Source organism: Myxine glutinosa, chromosome 9 (genome assembly GCF_964187855.1).
Source record: "Myxine glutinosa chromosome 9, kmMyxGlut1.1, whole genome shotgun sequence".
Taxonomy (NCBI): domain Eukaryota; kingdom Metazoa; phylum Chordata; class Myxini; order Myxiniformes; family Myxinidae; genus Myxine; species Myxine glutinosa.
The window spans coordinates 150002735-150025214 of record NC_136269.1 but is presented as its reverse complement, the minus strand read 5'-3'; the positions used below and the strand labels follow the sequence as shown (position 1 = coordinate 150025214).

General features: G+C 48.7%; 1 protein-coding gene across 1 annotated transcript in view; it reads right to left on the bottom strand.

Annotated features, from left to right (window-relative positions):
* ZFYVE26 (zinc finger FYVE-type containing 26) overlaps positions 1-22480 on the bottom strand; it is a 332760-nt gene that overhangs the window by 57373 nt on the left and 252907 nt on the right. Inside the window, exon 34 of the mRNA XM_068127936.2 lies at positions 22242-22462. Within this exon, the coding sequence (XP_067984037.2) occupies positions 22242-22462 (221 nt within the window). The remainder of the gene's footprint in view (positions 1-22241; positions 22463-22480) is intronic.

Sequence of the window (22480 nt, the reverse complement as noted above, 5' to 3'; positions counted from 1 at the left end):
TTGGAGGTTTGAAACACAGTATGGGGGAAATGGGGGGCAAAATGGGGGAAATGGGGGGCAAAATTGGAGAAATGGGGGAACGGCTAGAAGCTAAATTTGAGGGGTTAGACAACGGGATAGAAGAGGTAAAGAATGGGTTAACGGGGGTGGAAAATAGAATGGCTGCCCAGGAGAATCAGTTAGAGGGGGTGAAAAATGGGTTAATGGGGTTAGAAAATAGGATGGAAGACAAATTGCGGGAAATAGGGGAGCAATCCGCCCGGGAAATCGAACAGATGGGGAACCAGATAGAGGAGGTGAAAATCGGGTTAGAAAGTAAACTGGATGCTCAGAGGGATGAATTGGGACAGATGAGGGTGGCATCTACAAAAGAGATGGAGGAGATGAAAGAGGGGATACGACGAGGTGTAAGTGAGGAGGTTTCGGGGCTACGCGAGGAGGTAAAGCGAGGGGAGAAGCGTATGGAGAAAGAGGTGAGAAATAATACGGCGAGGTTACAGGGGGGAATAGAGGGTCTGACGAAGGGAGTAGAACAGCTGACAGTAGGACAAAGGGAATTAGCGGACCAAGTGGAAAAGAACACGGCAATAATCGGGGGGTTAAAAGCGACACAAAAAGACATTAAGAACGAATTAATAGCGACACAAAAGGAATGTCAGATGGTACATGAGGGGTTGACGAAGAAGTTGGAGGAGGTGACAGAAGTAATGGAGACGAAGGACCGAGAGGTGAGGATGCACATAGAAACGGTTAAAGTGGTGTTAGAGGAAGAGATAGAGGGGGCGCACAAGGCGATGAAGGAAGTAAAGGAAAAATTAGAGGAGGTGGAAGAAGGGGTGAGTGAAATTAAGAAGAGACGGAGGGAAACTAAGAGGGAGATAAAGGAGGAAGTCATGGAATATGTACAAGGTCTGTGTTCAAATCATGATGAGGTGCTCACCAACCAAATAAAAAGTTTGCAGGTGGCAGAGGAGGTGCGACGACGAGGTACGGAGGTGAGTGGCAATGTATATGATGTGAGGGGAGATTCAGTCGGCTTGGGGGGTGGTGTAGACCCGGGCGTTCGTGAGGGACCAATGGTAAGATGTATGACTGGTCCGGAGTGTATGGACAGAGGAGGTGTGCAAGGAGGTTTGGCTATGGGGAGTGAGGGGGGTGCTGGTGAGCAAGGATGTGGGGGTATGGCGTGGGTAGCGGGCTGCGGAGGGGCGACCCAGGCATCGACACCAGGAGGGGTAGTGTTTGGAGGGACGGGGTACGCGCGGGAGCCCCCCGGGAATAGTGTACTGTGGGAGCCCGAACGGTTTGGTCCCGCGTTGATCCCGCAAGGAGTGACGCGCGGAGTCCGACCTTCGGGCGCCCACAAGGTCCCACTCGCGCCGTATGACGGCAAGAGTGATTTGAGGGCGTACCTGGCGCAGTTTGAGTACGTGTGTAAAGGCAACGGTTGGAATCCGGACGAAGGTGGAGTACACCTGGTGGGGGCACTGCGCGGTGCGGCGGCGGAGGTGCTGATGGCTTTACCACCGGGTGCTCTCACCCTGTCAGCCCTCCGTGCGGCATTAATTAATCGTTTCGGCATTGAACAGCAAAGCGAGCTTGTTAAAGCTCAACTTGCGCAGCGAAAACGCAAGCCCCAGGAGACCATCGGGGAACTTGCTCACGATATTCGCCGCGCGGTCGGGATTGCACACGCGGACATGGCAGCGAGTTCCCAGGAAAGTCTGGCGCTGGATCACTTTATTCAGGCCCTTCCGGATCTGGAGCTCCGGCAACAGCTCGCCATGTGGCGCCCGCAGACCATGAGTCAGGCGGCCGACGCTGCAGCCCGTTGGGAAGCAGCGAGGCCCCTGGCCCGGGGAGGCGAGCGCCACGCAGTGGCGGTGCGTCAGATGGGGCCCGTGATGGGGGGCGGCCCCCCGACGGGGGCCCTGACCTGGAGAGCATGGTCCGGAGGTTAGTGGATCGGCGCCTGGCGGGACCTGGACCATGGCAGGCGGCCCCAGCGGTGGCACCCGGTAGTCCCCGACAGAGTACCCCAATTCGGACATACAGGGGGGGGAATTTGGAATACCGGAGGCAAGCACCTTACCAGGTGAGGTGCTATAATTGTGCTCGGATGGGTCACCGTGCATGGGAGTGTCGAGCTCCGCACCGGGACGTTTCCCGCCAACCGATGCCCTCAACTCCGCCCCGTATAGATCGGCCTAGCCGACCTCAGACACCCCCCCGCCAGGGCCCGGGAAACTAGAACGTGCCGGGCATGCAGGGCGGTGTTCGGCAGTAGGGGATGGGGAGAAGCCCTCGTTGACGCGACAGGTCATTCATTGTGGCCAAATTGGGACGGGTAGTTTGACAATTCGGTGCAAAATTGCCGGCGTGGGGGTAGACGCCGTGGTGGACACGGGAGCCAGCGCCACGATCATCAGCCCCGTGGTCCTTAATTCGAGTGCAGACGGCTGGGGTAAAATCCAGCGTCTGGAAAATCATAGTTTGCAGTTGGCTACCGGGGCAACGGCTCCGATCATAGGGCGTGGTTTTGTGACCCTCAAGTTGGGATCGGTAAAGCAAGAGATAGAGGTTTGGGTGGCGGAGGTGTGCGACCCATGCTTAATAGGGTTGGATTTGTTGACTGCCAGCAGTTGTAAAATCGACTTGAGTCGGGGGATCCTGCGATGGGGAGTGGAAGAGCTACCATTGGAGGGGGTGAGCACGGCCGAGAGGGTGGAGCTGGAGGCTCCTGAGGCCGTGACCATCCCTCCGGGGGCCGAGGCCATAGTGCCGGCCCGATGGTCAGCTCGCCCGACATGGCAGGAATCCTGCGGCCTGGTCGAACCGGTGGCAGCGCTATCCATACCTGGTTTAATCGTGGGCCGTACCCTTGTAAAAACGGACGGGCCGGTGGTGGCCGTCCGAGTAATTAATATTATTACAGAACCACGCACTATAGTGAGGGGCACGAAGGTAGCTGGCTGCACCCCAGTTAGAGAAGTCGCGTCAGTGAGGGGCGAGAACGTCCAGCCGAGCCGGCCCCAGGGGGAGCCTTCAATAAGTTCTAGGAATTGGCCCGATCCCATTTGCGAGATGGTAAATCGTAGTAGTGTAGAGTTCGGAGGTACCCAGAGGGAGGCCTTACACAAACTGGTTGGGTCCCATTTGGACCTCTTCTCCTTGTCCACCGAGGATATTGGACGTACGGGCCTGGTGAAACATCAGATCCACACCGGTGAGGCCCGGCCTATTCGTCAGGCCGCCCGACGGCTCCCTTGGAGCAAGAGGGCGGAAGCTGACGAGCAGGTTGAAAAAATGCTCGACGCAGGTGTGATCGAGCCCTCGGGAAGTCCTTGGATGCCACCTGTTGTGCTGGTCAAAAAGAAGGATGGGACCACGCGGTTCTGCGTGGACTATCGCCAGCTAAACAACGTGACACTCAAGGACTCATATCCCCTGCCAAGGATTGATGACACCCTCGATGCCGTTGCGGGCTCAAATTGGTTCACAACTTTGGACCTCAAGAGTGGGTATTGGCAGGTGGAGATGGATCGGACAGGGAAGGAGAAAACGGCATTTTCCACAGGTAAGGGGCTGTATCAGTTCACTGTGATGCCGTTTGGTTTGTGTAACGCCCCCGCCACCTTTGAGCGATTAATGGAACATGTACTAGGCGGCATGCCATGGCAATCATGCCTGGTATACCTGGATGACGTCCTAGTACATGCCAAGACCTTCCCCCAGGCGGTAGCTAATTTGGACCAGGTGTTCGGGTGCCTCGGACAGGCAGGGTTGAAGCTGAACCCGAGTAAGTGCACTTTGTTTGCAAGAGAGGTGGCCTATCTAGGTCACGTGATCAGCCGCGAGGGGGTAAAAACGGACCCAGACAAAATTAAAGCGGTAGAGGGGTGGCCCGCACCACGTACCATCAAGGAGGTGCGGGGATTTTTGGGACTCTGCTCCTACTACCGGCGCTTTGTGGCGAAATTTGCGGAGTTGGCCCGTCCCCTCCACCGGCTTACGGAGAAGGGGACGCGATTTAATTGGACACGGGAGTGCCACGAGGCCTTCCAAAAATTGAAGGGGTGTCTAACATCCGCACCCCTTCTTGCTTACCCCACTAGCAACGGGGCATTTACCCTGGACACGGATGCGAGCCAGGAAGGATTGGGCGCAGTTTTGTCTCAGACACAGGAGGGCGTGGAGAGAGTGATTGGTTACTAGAGTCGGGCCTTAAGTAGGCCCGAGTGAAATTATTGTGTCACTCGCAAAGAGTTATTGGCTATGCTGGCTGCCATGAACCATTTCCACCCGTACCTGTACGGGCGGAAATTTTTGGTTAGAACTGACCATTCCTCCTTGCAATGGCTCCTTCGGTTCAAGGAACCGGAGGGCCAAATTGCAAGGTGGTTGGAAAAGTTGCAGCAGTACGATTTTGATGTGGCCCATAGGGCCGGGAAGGCCCATGGTAATGCGGACGCACTCTCTTGGCGTCCTTGTCTGGGGGAAAACTGTAAATTTTGTGCGAGACACGAGGAGAGGGAGCAATTGGGCGATTCCGCCCCGATTCTCGTCGTCCGGGCAACCCGGGTGAGAGGGCCAATTTTGCCACTAACCGCGGACGAGGAATTTGGAGATTTGGCATGGAGCACGGCCCAGCAGGAGGATCCTGTCCTGGGGCCGGTGTTCAATTGGGTCAAATTGGGGCAAAGACCAAAGGGGGAAGAGGTCACCCCCCTCGGGGCGCAAACAAAGGCGTATTGGGCTCAGTGGCAGACCCTGGAGTTGAAAGGCAACATCTTATATCGCAAGTGGATGGAGGTTCCCTCTGATAGAACTTCCTGGCTGGTGATAGTCCCAGACAAATTCAAGAACGTCATCTTACAACAGGTGCATGGTACCCGCTCCGGCGGCCATTTGGGCAGGACAAAGACAATATCTCGGGTCCGCCGGAGGTTCTATTGGGTGAATATGGGGTGCGACATACAGGACTGGTGTCGGAGATGCGACGCCTGTTCTGCCAAAAAGGGACCAGCACGGAGGATGAGGGCCCCCCTCCAATTACATCAGGTGGGGGCCCCCCTTGAGCGGGTGGCTATGGATATTCTAGGACCGCTGCCCCGCACCCGCCAAGGTAATAAGTATATCCTCGTTGTAATGGACTATTTCACCAAGTGGCCGGAGGCCTATGCCCTCCCCAACCAAGAAGCAGGGGTGGTAGCACAGGCCTTCGTAGAAGGATTTGTATGTCGACACGGGATTCCACAGGAGCTGCACACCGATCAGGGTCGAAATTTTGAAAGTCAATTGCTAAAAGATGTGTGCAGACTCCTGTCCATTCGAAAAACCAGGACCACGCCCTTGCGGCCACAATCTGACGGGATGGTGGAAAGGTTCAATCGAACATTGATCCAACAACTGGCATTGTTCACCACCACCCGTCAGGATGACTGGGACGAACATCTCCCGTACCTGTTGATGGCCTACCGAACTAGCCAGCACGGGGCCACCGCATGCAGTCCAGCGTTGCTTATGTATGGGCGGGAGTTACGGGCTCCCGCCGACTTGCTATGCGGTCCCGTGCCAGACACCACGGATACACCGCCGAGGGAGGGTTACGCACGTCACCTGGAGGAAGGCATGGAGCGGGTCCATGCCTTCGCCCACCACCAGCTCCATCTGGCGGGGGCCAAGATGAAGCGTAGGTACGACGACTGGAGCCAGGGGAGTCAATACGCTCCGGGGATGAAGATTTGGTTCTTTAATCCCCGGAGGCGGAAGGGCAGGTGCCCAAACTCACCTCCCCCTGGCAAGGCCCGGGAGTCGTCCTGTCGCAAATCTGTGACGTGGTCATTAAAATCAAAATGGGGCCACGGGCCCCCCCTCGGATCGTCCATGCCGACCGAATAAGACCTTATGCCGGCGAGCAGGCGCCCTCATGGATCGCCTCGGCTCTAGATGCCGAGGCAGGACCCAGTACCTCTTGCGACGGGGGCTCGTAGCGTCAGAGGACTGGGGGGGATGATAGTGGGAACGCCCCCATGTGGTGGGATGGCAACTCTGTCATCCCTCACAGCGGGGGGCAAAGGAGCACTAGTTTATGGGGTTGATGGCAGTGAAAACTAGCCCGGGTGGGTTAGGATATTGTGTGTAGGGACCTAGAAGATGACATTAGGTAACGTTAAGGTTAGTTAGTGACAATGACACCTGTAGTGGGGACGCAGGTAGATTAGAGTGGATGATAATGACGTGGTATGTGCTTAGTTTAAAGGGAAGACGGGGAGCACTAAGTTAGCAGGGCAACAGGTAGTTTAGATGATGCCGTGTGAGGATTGAAAGTGTGCGAGGAACAGTTGTGATTGAACAGGTGAGATTGCACAGGTGTGCAACTGAACAGGTGTGTGGAGCAGTGTATGAGTGAGTGAAGGTGATTGCGTGTTGTGTTGACCAAATGGTCCAGGAAGAGGAGGAGGGTGCAGGTGGCACCAGGTGGGAGTGCACAGGTGTGCAACAACAGGTGTATGTGGCTATGTGGAATAAATGGTAGTGTGGAATATCTGGAGTATTGGAATGGATGGTCGTGGGGTGAGGATGGTGGAAATTGTGGAGTGGAGTGGATGGTGCGAAGGTGTGAATGGGGGAATGGGGGAAGGATGGACCCCCATCACGAATACCCGGGGCGGGTAGTGTAAGTGTTAGGTAGAGGGTATAGGTAAATTGTGGTTGGATATTGGCATCTGTGGTGCGAGTGGAAGAATGATGTTTGGATGGGTGCATTAGTGTTGTGGAAATGGCTGGGCGTGTAGCCTGTTAGTGTGTGTAGTTGGTTTGGGCACTCCACCACTGTGAGGATGTCGGCCAGGTGAGGCCGCAGGTGGGCTCTGGGAGCCGGTAGTAGTTGTTGTGGATGGGGCCCGAGGATCCGGAGGACGGACCCGGGTAGCCCAGTGCCAGAGGGCACCGAGTGGGGTGACAGAGCCAGGAGGGGCCTTCCCCAGCTAGATAGGTTAGGGTGAGGAGCTAGGTAAGCTCGGGTGGCAACTGCAGTGGTGGAGGTGTGCAGGTGGGTAGACCTGCTGGGAGAGCTACACGTCGCAGCCCAGAAATTGTGCGAGGGCACCGGGAGATGAATCGGGGGAGTGAGACCCCAAATTGAGAAGCACCACAGTTTGGTCAATGGGAATTGGTTTTTAGAACCCATAGTGTAAGTTGGCCAATGGATTGGCAGGGAAAGACCCCGGGTAGTGTAAAGTGTGTTAAAATCATTTAGAGGATAGTTAGGATGAAGGATCTCCTCGCACCATCTGCATCCACTCACCTGAGGTGACAGGTACTCTACACCATGCCATGTTTTGATTATTTTTTACTGTGCAAATGTTTGGAATGTGAGACGCATCATGACGTGGGTGTGACATTGTGCTTGATGTTCCATCTCTTCCTCCTTATGAGGATTGATGATGAATTGGGTGATGGCAAATTTTGGTTAGAGGGATTGTGGTGACGAATTTGGTATAGAAGAAATGTGGGGAGACGTGACAGTAGCGACGGATTAGTAATGTGTAGATTTTGTACATATGGGGTAAGGGCAAGGGTAGTGTAGGTGACAGGGGGGTGACGTACGGTAGGGACGAGGTTTCTCACTTCACCCTCCGTACGCATTTCGCCTTGCATTGCCTTATTGATGTGTACCCTTGTGACCTTACCCCTCGCTCAATTGTCTCTTTTGTCTCCCACATGACCTGTGCGCCATTGGGCGCCGAGGGGAGCGTGCGTGAGTCGGCCATTGTGCGCCCGGCACTCTCAGAACCAGCTGTCTGCATCGATGCACCACATTATGGACCACATGTCTGTGGCCGAGCACCACTTATGGACCCCATGGGTTGGGGCATGGCCCCTCTGCTGGAACCGGCCATGAGGGCCCGAAATCTTGCTGGCGGACCTTGGCCACAGGGCACCGATGCCCCACAGGTGAACCACACGTAGTCGGCCCTGTGGGCCATAAATAAAGAAAATAAAATGGACACGTTGGGCACACTTTATTGCAAATAGGCCGCCAGTAAGAAAATGAGAGAGAATGACAACAACTGGAAGACATAATAATAGCCAGCAGAGGGAGCCGAAGAGCAAGAGATCACCTGCAGGTTTAGGGGTTGTTTGGTTATTTTTTATTGTTGAATATTGATGAACAGTGATGACTGCACCGATTGGTGCTTGGGGGTGTATTGGTGCGTTTTTGGGTGCTTTAATGGTGCATTGATGCAGAGCAGACTGTCTCCCCCCCAGAAAGAACAATTACCGGTCCTGGGTTCGTTTTGTAAATAAAGATAGCGTCATTGTAAATAATGCTCCCCACCGTCAGTGTATAGTTTGAAGACCATTCCGCAATTCGGTTAACTGTGGGCGTAAGTCTGTTAGGCAGGGTGCAATGGAGCAGCGGGACACATTTATTTATGTTTTAAAACTGTCGCACTCAGGGTCAGGTTAAAAGTAGAGGGAACTACACCTACGTGTCACACTAAATAAAAGTTGTAGGCCCGGGACGTGCCTAAGAGGAGGAGGGTGCAGTGTTGCGGTTATGAGGACTGTATTTTTTTGATTGTGTGCTTTATTATTATTATTATTGTTATTCTGCGCCCCCTGCCTCCGGAGCTGTGTAAAGGTCAAAGGGCGTCCCATAATTAGTCCACAAGCATACACGTCAGCCAATAATAGAATACCCCTGTTCGATAGTTATATCTTATTCTGTGTTTTAGGGTAAGGCTGTGTCTCCCATTAATAGAAGTACTCCATTGCACCAAGTGAAAGAGATAGATTCCCTTCATTCCCATTCCCAAAACCTCCATTCCCCCTTTTCGTCGATTAGAAACTACCTCCGCTCCAATTACCGCCATTGACCACGAGGCAGGGTCGGAGAAGAAAGGCGTGTCTCCACCTCGTCATAGAGGGGAGGAGTGAGCCAGCCCCACTCGACCAACCATGAGCCAGGGGTTTGGCTAGAGAGGGCGGAGGAAGAGCGATCGGGGAGGTTCGAAAAGGTTGAGGGGCGGGGCCTATATAACCCAAGGCAGGGCGTGTCCAAAGGAGATGAGCTTTGACCGGCAGACGAAAGGGAGCCCAAGCCGTTGAGACGAGAGGAGGTCCAAGGCAGATGAGCTGAGAAGAGAGAGAGGGTCCAAGAAAGAGCTGAGTTGTGAGGTCCAACAAGCAGAGATCATTCAAGGAAGCACCAAGCCTGCTATTCGTCACCTGGCTCGCGAGCGGCAGCGTCTACAGCAGCAGCAGCAACAACGCTCGCCAACCGCTTAGGGACCTGGACGGCAGTTCGGAGCAGGGCTGCGAAGGCACGGCGGCTGCCCAACGTGTGGATCGTGCTGCCGGACCCAGTGGACTTTCCTCTCCTTCCAGCCAATTCCTGTCATCATTCCCCGTGTGAGTCGTCTTCGTTTGTTCTGTCCTGGGTAGGTAATTAAGTCTGTATAAGCTAAAGATTGCACTGTGTCACCTGCGTCTTATGTGTTGTAAATAAACGTGACTGCTTGCTTCCTACTTATATGTGTAAATAATAAATCCAATTACTCCTCAGTCCGTCTTCTCGTCTTATTCCTTTTCCTCTTTGCATTCGGTCGTTTTAGAGTTTTCCAGATTGGGCAGCTGCGGTGCGATACGGCCAAAGTTTGGGGTGAATCGGGTGAGTTGGGAAAGAATCGGGGGAACTGTTAGGTCGCGGTCATACCAACCGCTCGGTCAAAAATAACATCTTAACCGCGACAGTAACAATATATATATATATATATACATATACATAACTAAATATATAAAAATATATACACACTTTATAACTCTTCAAAATATTATTACACAAATCTAACGTGCTGGCCCAATGGCCTAATGGATAAAGCATCAGACTCCCAAGCTGGGGGTTGTGGGTTCATGATCCCATCTGGGTTGAATATTTTTCCCCTTACTTTTTCAAGTATTTTATATCATCCTGAATAAAGTCTTGTACGATGTACAAATGTATTTTGTTCATATTTAAAATGTATCTTGTGAAAAATGCCATGGGCATAGAAAAGGCCCCTTATATGGTATGTGCCATGTGGCAAACTATAGAAAAGAAGGGACATTCCATAGTTTGTAGAAAATGCCAAACAATAGAAAAGAAGGGACATTCCATAGTTTGTAGAAAATGCCAAACTATAGAAAAGAAGGGACATTCCATAGTTTGTAGAAAATGCCAAACTATAGAAAAGAAGGGACATTCCATAGTTTGTAGAAAATGCCAAACTATAGAAAATAAGGGACATTCCATAGTTTGTAGAAAATGCCAAACTATAGAAAAGAAGGGACATTCCATAGTTTGTAGAAAATGCCAAACTATAGAAAATAAGGGACATTCCATAGTTTGTAGAAAATGCCAAACTATAGAAAATAAGGGACATTCCATAGATTGTAGAAAATGCCAAACTATAGAAAAGAAGGGACATTCCATAGTTTGTAGAAAATGCCAAACTATAGAGAATAAGGGACATTCCATAGTTTGTAGAAAATGCCAAACAATAGAAAAGAAAGGACATTCCATAGTTTGTAGAAAATGCCAAACTATAGAAAAGAAAGGACATTCCATAATTTGTAGAAAATGCCAAACTATAGAAAAGAAGGGACATTCCATAGTGGTACGGATTCGTCACTTCCGTCTTTGTGGTTTTCATCCACTGGAAGCATTTTTAGTTCCATGTACTATTATTGTTATAGTTTGAGTGAAATGGAGATAACTGTTTTCAAAGTTAAAAAATTAGTGTTTTAAAAGAAAAACGAAATGGATCGGGAGAAACCGGGAGAGGAGGAATAAGAAGCGGGTCAAGTGAGGTCGGGAGAGAAAGGCCGATCTGCTTGGAGGTATCGAGCGGACGCAGGCGAACGTTGGACACGAGTGACGATTGTATTCCCCGGGAAAGGGATTCCTGTGACAGAGTCGTTATCGCTGTGACAGATAAACCTGCGTGATGGGTTTGCGGTTGTTTCTGAAAGTGAATCATCGCGGGAGAGCCAGTACGCCTCCATTACGGGCCCGTCCGCCATTCCACCTCGTGCCAGCCTTTTCACCACGCACCAGCCATTAGCCTGGTTCTCGTGTGTCTTGGATTTCGATTGGGAATTCATGGTTTTCCGCTTGGGAGCTGCTGCTCATTCATATCAGCGGCATTGTCTGGTGAACCGAAGGTGTGAATTCCCAGTCGCCTTTGGGGTGAACTTTTGGCCTGACCGATGTCGGCCCGAAACCCACCCAGCGGCTCTTCAGCAGCGTCGATGTCAGCCGTCCTGGGTTCTGGTCTCAATACGACCTTTTTCTTGTGATCACCGGAGCGTGGATCGACTTTGGCCTGGTGCCGGGACAGTGACTTTGGGGGTGTTACATTTCGCTCACGTGGAGCACCGTGCATTATTGAGTTAAGAAACTGGTGGTACCATCATAGGAATTATATGGTATTTTGTTGTTATATTGTACTTGAAATTTGTTATTATTGTGTGATCTTAATACAATACTTGGTTTTTGGTATCAACTGATTGGTGTGGTTTCACCATTGGTCATTGGCACACATAATAGCACATCTTTCTGCCGTGACTCCTTTCAGGGCTCGGAGGTACACCGTGACCGGGGTTTGGGGAGGAGCACATAACAAAAATTGGGGGCTCGTCCGGGATAGAATTCCCTAACATTCCCAAAATTCCCAAATTTGGGATTTTCTAACATTCCCAAATTTTTCTGAAAATTTGGAAATTTTTTGTGTGAAGGTTAACAGGTGCTAACTAATAGTCACCATGGTGTTTGACGTAGAAAGGTTTGCGACGTCCCCAAGCGAGGCACAGTTCCAGGCGTTATAAAGATCGGAACTCATGATATTGGCTAAATATTGTAACTTGGAGGTCCGAGTTAGTATGAAGAAAGCAGAGATTCAGACATTGGTGGTAGAATCTCTAGTGGGACAAGGAACATGGGAAGAGGTAGCCTTGGATTGGTTACCAGAGGAAAAAGGAAATCTGGAGCTCCGGAAAATGGAGATGCAACTGCAGAGCCAGGAAAGGTTAAAAGAGTTGGAATTGAAAGCGGAAAAGGAAAGAGCAGAGGAAAGGAGAGCTGAAAATGAAAGAGCAGGGGAAAGAGCAGAACAGGAACGAGAACTCGAGGAGAGAAGAGCAGAGGAAAGAGCAGAGGAAAGGAGAGCCGAAAGGGAGTTAAAGGAACGGGACATGGAGTATCAGAGGGAACTTAAACTCAAGGAGCTTGAATTACTGGGGGAACGGAGAGAAGTAGTATCCCTGCCGGCTAGTTCAACAACCAGCCAGAACTCTTGGGATGTTGGTAGGCATGTGAGGCTGGTTCCACCCTTTAATGAAAAGGAGGTAGCCAAGTTCTTTTTACACTTTGAGAAGGTGGCTCAAATGTTAAAATGGCCTGTGGGGTCATGGACTATGTCACTACAAAGTGTTCTGGTGGGTAAAGCTCAAGATATCTATTCGGCTTTACCGATTGACCAATGTGCAGATTATGAGATAGTGAAGAAAGCCATTCTCAAAGCCTATGAATTGGTCCCTGAAGCTTACCGACAAAAATTCAGGAATGCCAGGAAGAGGGAGAGTGAACCCCTTGTGGAGTTTGCCAGAATGAAGGAAACCATGTTTGACCGGTGGTGTGACTCGAAGGGGATTGGGAAAGACTTCAACCTTTTACGACAATTGATCTTGGTGGAGGAATTCAAACAGTGTGTCCACGTGGACATTAAAGTGCATCTGGATGAAAAAAAGGTCCCGAAGTTGTATGAGGCAGCAACCGTGGCAGATGACTATGCCTTGACACACCGGATGGGGTTCCACAAACCTAGCTTCCCGCCTAGAGTTAGCCAGGGAAGTTATGGTAAATCAGGTTCGGAGAACAAATTCTCATGGAGGCCGCCTAGAGAGGACTATGGGGACAAATCTGATACCGCGACTTTTTGGGATCAGAAGACTGCAGTTCCAAGGCATACCTATCTTCCGGGGAGCCCGAGGCAGACCACGGGTTTTTCCTCCGGGCCTACTTGCGCTTTTTGCAAGAAACCTGGGCATTTGATGTCCCAATGTTACGCCCTGAAAAGGAAAAATCAGGAGCGGAGTCAGACTAGTGCAACTCCGAATGCGTTGGCCAATGCGAGTATTCGTCCTTGGAGGACAGTGCCTTGTGAAGGTTCCCGTGCCAAAGTTACGACATCACAGAACGACCTTGTCCAAGAGGGTTACAAACCTTTTATTTCCGAGGGGTTTGTGTCACTGGATGGGGACTTAACTAACCAGAGACCAGTTAGGGTATTGAGGGACACAGGAGCACATCAATCTTTGATGCTTGAGGGAATTTTGCCATTGTCGGAGAAGACGGCAACAGGGGTTAGTGTTCTCTTACAGGGGGTTAGTGGCTATGTCAAAGCTCCTCTTCATGTCATCCATTTAAAGTCTGAGTTGGTGTCAGGACCGGTCACTGTGGGGTTACAAACCACTCTTCCTGTAGAGGGAATCTCTTATTATCGGGAATGATTTGGCCGGGGGTCGAGTTTCTGGTAATCCGATGTTGGTTGAAAAGCCCAGTATGGAAAATAGCACAGCACAGTGAGAGCAGGAGATTCCGGGTATCTTTCCATCCTGTGCAGTGACTCGTGCTATGGGTAGGAAGTGCTCTGAAGAGAAGGAGAAGGAAGGTGATGTGGATTTGGGTTCCTTAGAGATTTTGGAGGAAAAGTCTGGAAGAGGTAATAGGAAAAGGAGTGACATCAAGGAACCTCAGGAAAAGGTGGCATCTGGACCAAAAGAGAAAATGGAGTGTCCGTTGGAGACATCTGGGAACGAGGCTGAACAAACGGTGCTTGTCCGAAAGAGACTTGTGGAAGAACAACACAGAGATTCGGAGCTCCAGAGTTTGATTGATAAAGCCGTTACAGAGGAAGAGGCTATGAAGATACCTGTTGGTTACTTCATGAAAGGGGAAATACTCATGAGAAAATGGAGACAACCGGAGGTGCCAGCAAATGATGAGTGGAAAGTTCATCACCAAATTGTGGTGCCACCGCCGTACCGGAAGGAGATATTGAGTTTGGCACATGAGACACCTTTGGCCGGGCAGCTTGGAGTGAACAAGACATGTGACAGAATATTGGTACATTTTTTCTGGCCAGGATTGCGACGTGACGTGGCGGAGTTCTGTAAATCTTGCCATTCTTGCCAGCTGGTGGGAAAACCTAATCAGAAAGTCCCTTCTGCACCTTTAAAACCAATTCCCGCTTTTGAAGAGCCATTCAGCCGAGTCATTATTGACTGTGTAGGCCCTTTACCTAAAACTAAGGCTGGACATCAGTATTTGCTGACCATCATGTGCACTTCCACGAGGTTCCCAGAAGCAGTGCCTCTTAGAAAAATTACTGCAGCAGTTATTGCGAAGGCCTTGATTACATTTTTCACTTTGGTTGGCCTACCTAAGGTCATCCAGTCTGATCAGGGTTCCATTTTTCATGTCAACGCTTTTTCAGCAAGTGGTACACCTGTTGGGAGTGGAGCAAGTAAGATCAAGTACTTACCATCCCGAGAGCCAAGGGGCCTTGGAAAGGTTTCACCAGACATTGAAGAATATGATCAGAACGTACTGTTTTGAATGTGACACGGATTGGGATGAGGGAATACCCTTATTGTTGTTTGCTACGAAGGAATCTGTTCAGGAGTCATTGGGATTCAGTCCTTTTAAACTTGTGTTTTGACACACCGTTCGAGGACCATTGAAATTGGTGAAAGAACAGTGGCTACAGGAGGAGTCGCAGTCAACAGTGGTAGAGTATGTGTCAACGGTGAGGCACAGATTGGCAAAGGCTTGTGAAGTTGTGAGAGGAAACTTGAAAGTGACACAGGATAAAATGAAAGTGAGACATGACAAGAAATCTCAGACAAGAAATTTCAGTCTTGAGGACCGGGTGTTCGTATTGCTTCCTGTTCCAGGTCAGCCACTACAGGCTAGGTATTTTGGTCCCTATGCAATCGAAAGGAGGGTTAATGAAACAGATTACATGGTGACAATTCGCGACCCACGGAAAAAGCGGAAGCTGTGTCATGTCAACCGACTGAAGAAATATTATGAGAGGAAGCCTGTGGGAAAAATCGTTCCTGTCTCACCTGTCGTGCCTATAGTCGGGGTGCAAGAGAATCCAGAGTTAAAAGTCTTCACCGATCACATCCCCTTAACCTTCATTCAAAAAATGAAAAACAAAAATCAGAGGTTGATGAGATGGAGTTTGTCTTTGCAGGAGTTCAACTTGGAAATTGAGCATGTAAAGGGCAGGGACAATGTCGTTGCTGATGCTTTATCCAGAGTGAAATAACTTGGAAAATTCCTGTGGGTTGTTTGGAAGTTTTGTTGCTTTCTTCTGGGGAATATTAATTATTGTTGCTCACGTGAGTTGTTCATTTGGGTGTGAGTTTACTTTTGTTTGTTAAAGAAGGGTTTTTGCATGAAAAGAAAGTTTTCACTATGTTCAAACTTTCTTTCTTGAGGATGGGGAGTGTTACGGATTCGTCACTTCCGTCTTTGTGGTTTTCATCCACTGGAAGCATTTTTAGTTCCATGTACTATTATTGTTATAGTTTGAGTGAAATGGAGATAACTGTTTTCAAAGGTAAAAAACATAGTGTATTCAAAGAAAAACGAAATGGATCGGGAGAAACCGGAAGAGGAGGAAGAAGAAGCGGGTCAAGTGAGGTCGGGAGAGAAAGGCCGATCTGCTTGGAGGTATCGTGCGGACGCTGGCGAACGTTGGTCACGAGCGACAATTGGTTTCCCCAGGAAAGGAATTCCTGTGACAGTCGTTATCGCTGTGACAGATAAACCTGCGTGACGGGTTTGCGGTTGTTTCTGAACGTGAATCATCGCGGGAGAGCCGGTACGCCTCCATTACGGGCCCGTCCGCCATTTCACCTCGCGCCAGCCTTTTCACTACGCACCAGCCGTTAGCCTGGTTCTCGTGTGTGTCTTGGATTTCGATTGGGAATTCGCGGTTTTCCACTTGGGAGCCGCTGCTCGTTCATATCAGCGGCATTGTCTGGTGAACCGAAGGTGTGAATTCCTAGTCGCCTTTGGGGTGAACTTTTGGCCTGACTGACGTCTGCCCGACACCCACCCAGCGATTCTTCAGCAGCGTCGACTGTCAGCCGTCCTGGGTTCTGGTCTCAATACGACCTTTTTCTTGTGATCACCGGAGCGTGGATCGACTTTGGCCTGGTGCCAGGACAGTGACTTTGGGGGTGTTACATTTCGCTCACGTGGAGCACCGTGAGTTATTGAGTTAAGAAACTGGTGGGACCATCACAGGAATTATATGGTATTTTGTTGTTATATTGTACTTGAAATTTGTTATGATTGTGTGATCTTAATACAATACTTGGTTTTTGGTATCGGCTGATTGGTGTGGTTTCACCCTTGGTCATTGGCACACATAATAGCACATCTTTCTGCCGTGACTCCTTTCGGGGCTCGGAGGTACACTGTGACCGGGGTTTGGGGAGGAGCACGTAACAACATAGTTTGTAGAAAATGCCAAACTGAAGAAAAGAAGGGACATTCCATAGATTGTAGAAAATGCCAAAATATAGAAAAGAAGGGACATTCCATAGTTTGTAGAAAATGCCAAACTATAGAAAAGAAGGGACATTCCATAGTTTGTAGAAAATGCCAAACTATAGATAGCCTGGATAGCCAAAGCTATGAAGCTATAGATAGCCAAAATATAGCCTGGTGTTGGCTTAGCGGTTAGGGTGCCGGCTTGGGATCCTCGGATCCTGGGTTTGAATCCCGGTCGATCGCTGAATTAACGCCAGGGGGTTGACTCAGCCTGTCATCCCTCCGAGGTCGGCAAATTGAGTACCAGCTTGCTGGGATGAATGATCACGGTGTGTACCCCGATTTAGAATCGGTACACGGTATCCCTGCGCATCGTAAGAGCGTGACCAAGGGTTGGCGTCAGGAAGGGCATCCGGCCATAAAAACATTGCCTCAAACAGGGAACCATGATTGTCATGGGGCCCGCAAGGCTAACCCCTGCTCTAGCGGGGAAAGGCCTTAAAACGATCATTCATTCATCTATCTATAATGCCAGTAATCTCTGTGTGTCTGTCTGTGTGTCTGTGTGTCTGTGACCGCTGTTTCTCGACAACCACGGGTCCGATATACTTGAAACTTGCCAGGTATATTGCTGGGGACCCGAGGATGTGCCTTTTCAAGGTTTGTAATTAATCGGACAAGTACCTACCGAGCTATGTCCAAAAAACGCTTCAACCAATCAGAGAGCAGCGAGCTATCACGTGTGCCGAACCGTTAATGCAATGCAAGCGTTAATGCGTTAATGCAAGGCTTTTCTTTTTTTCCCTCTTCTCTTTCTACTTTTCCTTGCGATTAAATTGCAAACAGCCAAAATACGTTGGCGCTAATTGAATAATTGGCCATTAACACTAAAATAATCGTAACTGCGATATGCCAACTTCCGGACAGTGCAGCCTTCCATGTTGTTGTTGTTTGCAGCAGCTGTTTGCAGCAAGGCAAGGCTTTTCTTTTTTTCCCTCTTCTCTTTCTACTTTTCCTTGCGATTAAATTGCAAAAAGCCAAAATACGTTGGCGATAATTGAATAAATGGGCATTAATAGATAGATAGATAGATATGCGATATGCGAACTTCCGGACAGTGTGCGCGTTACGAGCTGACCGCCATTAAGGTACGTAATTCGATTTCTTATGCGCATTATTTCTCCCAATTCAGTCAGAGCGAAGGGCGGAAGCGAAGAGCGTTGTTATTTTTTGTTTACGGGCGTACGGGCGGGGTAGAGCGTACGGGTAGCGTTTTTTTTTTTTTTTGGCAAGGAACGGGCACCCACGTACGGGCATGCCCTAGTCTATCTATAATTCCAGTAATCTCTGTCTGTACGTTTGTCTGTGACCGCTGTTTCTCGACAACCACGGGTCCGATATACTTTTAACTTGCCAGGTATATTGCTGGGGACCCGAGGATGTGCCTTTTCAAGGTTTCATATTAATCGGACAATTACTTACCGAGCTATGTCCAAAAAACGATTCAACCAATCAGAGAGCAGCGAACGATCGCGTGTGCCGAACGTGGCGGACACACTCTGCCTCGGATGGCACATTTGAGAGCGTATTCATTTATTTCACGTTTGCAAACTATGTTGGCGTTAAACTACGTTTTAAAACTAATAAAAACGAATTTGCGATTCATTCGCTTTCCTGCGCGTTTGTGCACGCGATGGCGATTTCTTTACCAAACTCCGGAAGCCGTTCGCTTTGGACCAAACCATTGCATGTAAATAGAGGGGGGGGGGGTTCTGTGGTCGTTGCGAATGGACCAAACCATTCATGTAAATAGAGGGGGGGGATTGTCACTGTACTCGCAAGCCGTTCGCCGTTCGCTTTGGCGTTGCGAATGGACCAAACCATTTCATGTAAATAGAGGGGGGGGATATAATTTTAGATAGATATATAGTACGGGCATATATATAGTACGGGCATGCCCTAGTATATAGAAAAGAAGGGACATTCAAAAATATCTCATGTGCATGCTGGACTACCCTTGTGTTCTGAGGAGGAACCAGTTGAAAGGTTCTTACAAAGGGGCACTCTACATCTGGCAAATAAATTACATTTACTTCTTCATGCAGCTGTATGAACAAGCGTTACGCCTAGGTCCCCCATAGGGAAAGTGATGTGAGTTGACAAAGTGGAAGACGCAGAAAACATGCTATGATATGATATTTCGCTCACAAAGTTCAGACATACATGGAGGCGGCCATCTTGGATTTTGACGTGGCGACCCAATTTTCAATAGCGTTCTTCCTTATGCGTAGATACACACACACCAGATTAGAAGTTGGTAGTTCGTTTATTAGTCCCCTACCAGTGTACACGGGAGGGGACTATAGGTTTGCACTCAGTCCGTCAGTCAGTCCGTCAGTCCGTCAGTCCGTCAGTCCGTCAGTCCGTCAGTCCGTCACGCAAAGAGCAGTTTTCCGGACTTTTTTTCTAAACGCTTAATGCTAATGATTTCAAACTTGGCACATCGTGTCCTCATGATAAGTTACAGATTAAGTTCGAACCTCACGACGTTTCGATCATTTTTGACAAAGTTATGCCACTTTGAACTTTGGGAATTCTGATAATTCTGATGATCCTTAACTCAGGGCTATTTTAAGTTTTAATTTCCTTTAAAAAAGATTTTCTCTGCAATAATAGGACCGATTGAGATCAAATTTTCACCATAGGAGGGACTCGGTCTGTAGAATATTTTAATGGTAATTATGACGTCACAGGTCACGTGGTTCGGGCGTCATATTGTTTTTCGTGAAAACACGAAAACCCCTTTTTCTCTGCCACGGCTGAACAGATCGAGGCCAAACTTTGCAGGCAGAATCGCATACGCAGGACGAACAAAAAAGTCAGCGAGCATGACGTCATGCATCACATGCTTTCAGAGTTATGACGTTTTTAAGCATGAACCTTTAAAACCGAGCCCCTCCCTCATTTTTGATCCAATCGAGGGGAAACTTCACAGATCTGTTCGCATGTCAGTCTACTAAAATGTCCTTTTGGAATTTGCGATAGCTCACGTGGTTTGGCAGATACGTTAATTAAACGAAAATATTTTTTAAAAATGGATATCTCTTGTTTATTCTAGAGTTCTCCTCAAGCCGCACCGCGCGCCCTCAGCCTCGTCTCGCGAACGTCAAAAGCGCGACACAGCGCGCGCTTTCGGGAAGGGCGGAGCCAAGCCGAGCAACATATATATACACATCGATCATTGATCGTGAACCGGAAAATATAATAAATTACTGATATTTAGCGACTCGAAAGGTTCTTTATCAACAACTTATTTTCTCGTGCTTCTGCTGACCTGTCTGTGAGGTGTATAAATCGAAGTGCTGAGTGTGAATCACAGGTGAGCCCGTCCTGAGGTAATTTGCGATTGGGAACGATTCAGAACCTGTGGGTGAATAACCCTTTTTAATTTCCCCAACAGTTTTCCGGACGACAGACTGCCGGTAGGGGACATGTATTGCAGCGCAATACTCAGAATGCTTGTTTTTCAAGATATTTTGCCAACAAGGTTCAGCCATATATATGGTGGTGGCCATCTTGGATTTTGACGTGGCGACCTAATTTCCAATAGCGTTCTTCCTTGTGCCTAGATACACCGACACACCAGATTAGAAGTTGGTACTTCGCTTATTAGCCCCCTACCGGTGTACACCGGAGGGGACTATAGGTTTGCACGCCGTCCCTCCGTCCGTCAGTCCGTCACGCAAAGAACAGTTTTCCGGACTTTTTTTCTAAACGCTTAATGCTAATGATTTCAAACTTGGCACATGGTTTCCTCATGATAAGTTACAGATCAAGTTCGAACTTCACGACGTTTCGATCATTTTTAACAAAGTTATGGCACTTTGAACTTTGGGAATTCTGATAATTCTGATGATCCTTAACTCAGGGCCATTTTAAGTTTTAATTTCCTTTAAAAAAGATTTTCTCTGCAATAATAGGACCGATTGAGATCAAATTTTCACCATAGGAGGGACTCGGTCTGTAGAATATTTTAATGGTAATTATGACGTCACAGGTCACGTGGTTCGGCCGCCATATTGTTTTTCGTGAAACACGAAAACCCCTTTTTCTCTGCAACTGCTGAACAGATCGAGGCCAAACTTTGCAGGCAGAATCACATACCCATGACGAACAAAAAAGTCAGCGAGCATGACGTCATGCGTCACATGGATTCAGAGTTATGACGTTTTAAAGCATGAACCTTTAAAACCGAGCTCCTCCCTGATTTTTGATCCAATCGAGGGGAACCTTCACAAATCTGTTCAGCATGTCAGTCTACTAAAATGTCATTTTGGAATTTGCGATAGGGCACGTGGTTTGGCAGATATCGTTAATTAAACGAAAATATTTTTTTAAAGGATATCTCTTGAATCGCCAGAACCTCAGACCGTGAGTTGGTAATAATTTATATAATTCACACAGTGCAATACGTGCAGGCCGCTCCACGGAGCGACCTTGCGGGCTTATCAACGAGGCGAGGCGTGACACACGTGTCTCAGCATACCTCAGATCAAGTTTGAAAACCAGCATCAACCATGCATAAATTTGCATATTTAATTAGATCCGTCTGTTCGTCTGTCACAGTTTGGTTTCCGTACGATAACTGCACCAAACATTAGCTGATTTCAACAAAATTTTGTACACACATGTGTCTCAGCATAACGCAGATAAAGTTTGAAAACCAGCATCAACCGTGCATAAATTTGCATATTCGATCATTTTTGACAAAGTTATGGCACTTTGAACTTTGGTAGGGGACATGTATTGCAGCGCAATACTCAGAATGCTTGTTTTTCAAGATATTCAGCTCACAAGGATCAGACATACATGGCGGCGGCCATCTTGGATTTTGACATGGCGACACAATTTTCAATAGGGTTCTTCCTTATGTGTTGATACACCCACACTCCAGATTAGAAGTTGGTACTTCGCTTATTTTTCAAGATATTTCGCTCACAAGGTTAAGACATATATATGGTGGCGGCCATCTTGGATTTTGACGTGGCGACCCAATTTTCAATAGGGTTCTTCCTTATGCCTAGATACACCCACACACCAGATGAGAAGCTGGTACTTCGCTTATTTTTCAAGATATTCCACTCAAGGTTCAGACATACATGGCATCAGACATACATGGCGGCGGCCATCTTGGATTTTGACGTGGGTTGCAGCCACACACCAAATTCGAATGCGGTCCTTCGCTTAAGCATGCACGCATGCCCGCACGCACGGACGGACGGACACACGGACGGAGGGGAAAACCATAGTCCCCCTTTCGCTCCACGATGCGACGGGGGACAATTAAACTGGCACCCCTTTATATGAACTTTTCTAGAGCATTACTTGGTTCCTCATATATATAAATATATGAGAGGAGCAAATGTAAAAGCATAGAGATTCATGAGGAGTTTATCATGAAGGCCGAATGAAGTTTGTTGTACAATTTTCGTGTTCCGATTTATTCCATCATTACAGCACCTTTATAAATAACCCCAATGAATGAACGACAGAGATCAAATCACTTTTGTGACCCCATTATCCTGTTACTTGTGAAGTCAATGTTCACCTTGTGCACGTTTACCTGTCACACAAGCTCAGATCCTGGCTCAAGCTTGCTTCGACGAACATCATTTTGGCATTGAACAGTAATTTCTTCATGATGCTGATGATGAGCTTTCGATCCACTTCTGGACTGTTCAGAGTGTGTGACAGAGCAACACAATGCACAGCCAGTTGATGGCCGCACTCCGCACTGTTGCTGTGCAGCTTCAGTAACACAAGGCACAGAGATGCATTGGGAGCCTGCGCAAATATTTCACC